This window comes from Hermetia illucens, chromosome 1 (genome assembly GCF_905115235.1).
Source record: "Hermetia illucens chromosome 1, iHerIll2.2.curated.20191125, whole genome shotgun sequence".
Taxonomy (NCBI): domain Eukaryota; kingdom Metazoa; phylum Arthropoda; class Insecta; order Diptera; family Stratiomyidae; genus Hermetia; species Hermetia illucens.
In genome coordinates this window covers 148,198,070-148,204,299 of record NC_051849.1, presented here as the reverse complement: position 1 = coordinate 148,204,299, position 6,230 = coordinate 148,198,070, and the positions used below count along the sequence as shown (strand labels likewise).

The window sequence follows — 6,230 nt, the reverse complement described above, 5'->3', positions numbered from 1 at the left end:
TTGTTGCGCCGTTGATGGTGATAATGATACATCATCCCGGCATACTGAGCAGGTAACCCCTAAAGTCCACCCCAACATTCTGTTGCTCATATTACCGAAGATTGCATGGTCTGGACGCTCTGTTCGAATTCGTTGAATGATCTGAAAAAACTCCGCTGGTTACTGGCATACATCGCATTCTGAACACGTCTGGAGTGACTTTCACCACACCATCATTACCGACTGCATACGAGGGGGGAATGCCATAGCTCCGGTAAACCCTTTCCATTTTATTCTTCATCCGTATGCCAGCATTGCTAATCCTGATTTGAGCCAGTATGCATGCATATGAGCGAAAGAGTCAAAGTGTCAAAGACGGGACGCCGTATCTTACCGCCTAATCAAACCTCATGCTCTTTTCAAAAGGGATTCGTTATGTTAGACTGCCTTTTGGAAAACGTTGAGACATCAAAAACTAAATGCTGGCTATCAAACATGGAGGTGGACCTATGATAAATACAGTTCGTCTAATGTTTAAGGTCGTGGGTATTATGACTGCAGCCAAATGCTGTAATTTATTATTGGGATCTTTGCTACCTCATTCTCGTGGCAAAATGGGCAATGATTGGATTTTAGTACACAACAATAATCCGAAACTTGGAACTCGAATAGCGAAGAGTTAGCTGGCTGACAGCCTGCACAAACCGGTGACTTGAATCTCATCACACTTGAGAAATCAGCGGCAAAAAAGGTAAGGGAACGTAATTTTGCAAAAACAACTTACCTATACACCGTGGATGATTAAACGGGAGAACGCAATCGAAAGAGTCGGAAACCATTTAGTTTTCCATCCCTAAACATACGACAACATAATGTTACATAAATAAATCATAGAAAAACAAATTTCATTGTCCATCGCAAAATAATTCTAGCCGCACTTGCGTAATTTCCAACTTCCACGCGTTGTCGTCCTAATCTAAGACATGAGGACACAATTTTGAAAGGATCTTTTCACATAATACGGACATGCAGACGGTTCTGGGTCTCAGTTAATTCCTTCAGATGTCCGCTACCTTTCTTTTCTGCAACGAGTTTCTTAGCAACTACTCGCTGACTAGAACTGTTTGCACCACTTTAACGGTAAAGGGACTCAGCTCTTTGGGCACCTGTTTTGCAACTACTTGGGGCAAGTTTTTTTTTCAAATAAATAAACCATAAATTGGAAAAATTATTTTGCGCTCGTTTTATTAGGAATAAAAACTCAACACCGTCTCTGTCGCTAGTAGTATTTTTTTTATTCAATAATACGACGAACACGCATTGATTATTAAGTGTTTTTTGTCCGAAAAATTGAGGAAAATGGCGACAATGAAAGGAATTACTTAATGACAACTTTTTTCAAAAATTGAAATTGTACATCTAATTCTACATAAGATTATCCCTTCCGAGGCCGATTTCAGCGCCTCTTTTGTTACGCACATCTTCTGCTGATCGCGACGTGGTCGATCTGATTGCTCGTACGGCGTCGGTCAGTTGAAACCCAACTGACCTTATGGCAGGCTCTGTAATCGAACAATGTGCCACCAATGACGAGTTGCTGGAAGTGGCAGAAATCCACGAACCTCCCACCATTACCGTTGCCGGTCGCCAAGACCGTGCTTCCTCATCACTTGCCCGAGCAAGTTGTTGTCAGATCCCACCTTGGCATTTAAATCACCCTTGCAATGTCATCTTTAGGAAGGTTACGGCGTTTAATTTCTCATAGCATCCTTCTTCACTGCATCCGAAGTCTCCGTTGGGGCGAAGCATTATACAATTGTAATGCTCCTAAACCTAAACCGAAATCTAGCAGTTAGAAGTCCGTCAGAAACCGGTTCCCAAGTGAAGAGAGCACACCAAGCGGTAGCCGTCAAAAGAAACCCGACACCGGAATCGCGTCTGCTAACACTCAGCTTTACAGAGTACTAAAGCACTTTGCCGCAAGTGGGAGGGGAGTACCCTCGAGAGTCCTACCGTCTTACTTCGCTTAGGCCCAGTATGCCTAGTTTATATCGCTGGAATTCCCGTTCAAATTGGAGAAAGCAATCATTCTGAGGACCCTTGCTACCATTCTCGAGGAGAAACCAATCATAGCCCATTTTCGATAGCTAAAGGTCGTTGCCATGAGTTTAGCCCCTATTCGAAGCGTTATTGACGTGTCTTGTAAATAAAAAACACATACAACTCCTTCTATCTTTTTTGTAAACGCTTATGTATTTCGTACGACGGTGTCCGGAATTTAATTTGGCTTACTATATGTATGCATCAGTATACGATAATAGGCAACGTTCTTTTAGGATGAGCACAATATTTATGTCTTTAAAATGTACATAAGTAAACCTTGGATTTTGGAAATATATGAAGGAATATTTTGTATTCTTAGCCATGTAGGAAATGAAAAACATGCATAGAAAGTTCCTCATATTAAGGTAAACAAAAAACCTTTATAACCGAAGCGTCCCGTTTTCAGTATTCCAACTTGTTTTAAATTTGGAGCGTCTTTATTGAAAAATTATTTTCCTTGTCCTTCCTGATTGTCCAAGGAGTGGAACAAGTAATGAGAGTGGTATGGCAACCTAACTCCGTTGTCGTAGTGAAAAATTCATCAACATCATCATCAACGGCGCAACAACCAGTGTCTGGTCTAGGCCTGCCTTAGTAAAAAACTCCGCACATCCCGGTTTTGCGCCGAGGTCCATCAATTCGATATCCCTGAAACTGTCTGCCGTCCTGGCCTACGCTATCGTCCCATCTCAGGCAGGGTCTGCCTCGTCTTCTTTTTCTACCATAGATATTGCCCTTATAGACTTTCCGGGCTGGATCATCCTCATCCATACGGATTAATTAACCCGCCCACCGTAACCTATTGAGCCTGATTTTAACCAGAACCAGACGGTCATGGTATCGCTCGTAGATTTCGTAGTTATGTAGACTACGAAATTGTCAATCCTCTTGTAGAGGACCAAGAACTCTTCGGATGATTCTTCTCTCGAATGCCCCCAAGAGTTCGCAATTCTTCTTGTTAAGACCCCAAGCCTCCGAAGAATACATGAGGACTGGCAAGATCATTGTCTTGTACAGAGAGAGAGAGTTCTTGTAAACTGAAATAGACTCTGTTGGCTGCCAACAACCGTGCGCGGACTTCATCGTAGCTGTTATCGGTTGTGATTTTCCCAAAGTTGTAGTCTCCTATCTTTATTCTTCCCGTTTGACCAATGCGGTTTGATGTAGTTGGTTGGTTGGTTTTCGGTGCTGACGTTGACACCATATATTCTGTCTTGCCGTCATTGATGTGCAGCCCAAGATCTCGCGTCGCCTGCTCGATTTGGATGAAATCAGTTTGTACGTCTCAGGTTGTTCTTCCTATGATGTCGATATCGTCAGCATAGGCCAGTAGTTGGGTGGACTTAAAGAAGATTGTACCTCTTGCATTTACCTCAACATTACGGATTACTTTCTCGAGAGCCAGGTTAAAGAGCACGCATGATAGGGCATCCCTTTGTCATAGACCGTTGTTTATGTCGAATGGTCTTGAGAGTGATCCTGCTGCTTTTATCTGGCCTCGCACATTGATCAAGGTCAGCCTAGTCAGTCTTATCAATTTCGTCGGAATACCGAATTCTCTAATGGCCGTGTACAGTTTTACCCTGGCTATGCTATCATAGGCGGCTTTAAAGTCGATGAATAGATGGTGCAACTGATGTCCATATTCCAACAGTTTTTCCATCGCTTGCCACACAGAGAAAATCTGATCTGTTGCTGATTTGCCTGAAGTGTACCTCTTTGATATGGTCCAATGATTTTCTGGGCGTATGAGGCTATCCGGCCTAGCAAGATAGCGGAGAATATCTTATAGATGGTACTCAGCAACGTGATACCTCTATAATTGCTGCACGGTGTGATATCTCCCTTTTTATGTGTGAGACAGATAATGCTCTCTGCCAGTCGTTAGGCATGGATTCGCTGCCCCATACCTTGAGCATCAGTTGATGAACCATTTGATGTAACTGGTCGCCTCCATATTTAACTAATTCGGCTATAATTCCATCGGCTCCTGGCGACTTTTGATGATTTTTAAGCCGATGAATTGCACGGACTGTTTCTCCTAAACTTGGTGGTGGCAGTATTTGTCCATCGTCTTCAGTTGACGGGACTTCCAACTCGCCGATGTTCTAGTTGTCCAGTAGTTCATCAAAGTACTCAACCCATCGCTCCAATATTCCCATTCTGTCGGAAACCTGATTTCCCTCTTTGTCTCGGCAGGATGAGCATCGAGGTGTACAAGGCTTCATCCTGCTAACTTGCTGGTAAAACTACCGCGCCTGGTGCGGTTGCTCCCTGTACTTTCTTAGTTGACAGACTTCTTGGTTCTCCCAGGCTTCCTTTTTCCGTCTGTGAAGTCGCTTCTCCGCTCGACGGAATTCGTGATAAGTCTCCGCGCGTGCCCGCATTCTTTGAGAATGCAACATTACTCGGTATGCGGCAGTCTTCCTTTCCGTAGCTAGCTTACATTCATCGTCAAACTAGCTGTTCCGATTTTTTTTTGCGGCTGGGGCCAAGTATCTTTGTAGCAGTAATTATCATAACGTTCTTCAGGTGAATCTCTGTTGACTGCTGTTATTGCGGCATCCATTTCGCCCTTATAGGTATTGCGGGAAGGGCTGTGTTGTGAATAGCTTCATTATTCACTCTCACCTGATTGTCAGATGAGATTGTAGGTGGTGTAGTAATTCGAGCTCGGAGCACTATGCCAACGAAATAGTGGTCGGAGTCTATATTGGCCCCCCTGTATGTTCATTCATCAAGACTGAGAGGTGGCGGCGTTCAATCAGCACGTGGTCAATTGGATTGAAAGTGGTCCCCCCTGGAGACGCCCACGTATGTTTGTGGACTGCTTTCCGCGCAAACCAGGTACTTCCAACAACCACTTCATGCGATATTGTTAACTGTATGTAAGCTATGGGAGCCGACGTATTGCCTGAATACGGGCTCCGTCCCTACTTGAGATGATATCATACTTGGGACAGGCTTCGAGGGTCTACTCAACTACCTCGTAGGAGGTATTCTTCTCCGGCTCTGCAGTCTCTGTAGATTCGTGAACGTTTCATGCCATATTAAAATTCCTTAATTATTAACTTACAACGCTTGAAATCTATCGCTCTAAGATGTATCACTAAATAGACTATATCGGAATGCCGACTCACTACGCACCAAAATGTTTTTGGTAGTAAAATGTATAGAGATGAATACTTTTTTTGGTGTGTAATACTGCATTTGGGGAGCATCGCCAGTGCCGTTACCCCGATTTAGCAAGATTTCCAAGTGTACCTGCGATTTGCTCACCTCTCAGACAAGGCTCATACCCTAGTAAAAGGCTCGGCTAAGGCCGCAGGATTCAATTTAAAGAGTGCCTACGACTATGTCATTCCTGCCCACGGTAAGGAAATTTACGGGCGTGTGGCCCCACGCTCTGGATTGGCTGCCAAGAATTTCATCGACGTAGGTGCTGCCGTTATTGATGAGAATTATCGAGGCAACGTAGGAATTGTCCTGTTCAATCATTCCGATATGGATTTCGAGGTGAAAAGTGATTGTGTTGCCCGCGTTGCTCAGCTGATCTGCGAAAGGATCTTATATCCCACATTGATGGAGGAGAAGTCACTGGAAGAGACTGCACGTGACGGAGGAAGTTTGGCATAGGATTCTGATGGGAAGTAGTCATTCAAGATTTAAGGCTCTGATTTGGTCAATGAATAAATTTTAATTTTGTTAACTCTACAATTCTGGTTATTCCATATTGACATCTAAGATGTGCATGCATGGGGTGGACACGATATGAGAATTCCAAACTACGCGGATAAATTCTGTATTTTTTCATTCTGTATATGGTAAGTTACTGGTCATCTCACAAGGCGCGTCCTAAACCTTACGTGTTCAGATGCGCCTTATCTGTAAAATAAAAAACCAGTTGTGAGTTTGTTTTGTCCCTCGCGAGTCTCTGAGTAGACCAGTAACAGGACAGTGCTTACGGGGGTAGCGATAATTTAGGCTGACCTCTTGCTTCCCAACTTAATTGATTCGGCCCACAGAACTTTGCGATGCAACATTAAGGCATACTATTATTCGAAAGGAAGTAAAACGTTTGTGGTAAAAACGATACAAAAGTTCTAAAGCTTTTTAACTTTATTAAGAATTTTGATAGCTCTAGGATA

The 6,230-nt window shown here is 43.5% G+C and overlaps 1 protein-coding gene across 1 annotated transcript; it reads left to right on the top strand.

The window, feature by feature from the left end:
• The first annotated feature begins 458 nt into the window (after window positions 1-458).
• On the top strand, window positions 459-5,718 carry LOC119646240 (deoxyuridine 5'-triphosphate nucleotidohydrolase-like). Its single transcript, XM_038046635.1, has 2 exons — window positions 459-549; window positions 5,369-5,718. The coding sequence occupies exons 1-2, from the start codon at window positions 459-461 to the stop codon at window positions 5,716-5,718; spliced, it is 441 nt and encodes a 146-aa protein (XP_037902563.1).
• The last annotated feature ends 512 nt before the right edge of the window (window positions 5,719-6,230 follow it).

Coding starts and splice junctions, on each gene's coding strand:
- LOC119646240 (XM_038046635.1), top strand. CDS start 459: ATGCTGGCTATCAAACATGGAGGTGGACCTATGATAAATACAGTTCGT. Junction 550..5,368: donor TATGACTGCAGCCAAATGCT/GTAATTTATTAT, acceptor CTCACCTCTCAG/ACAAGGCTCATACCCTAGTA.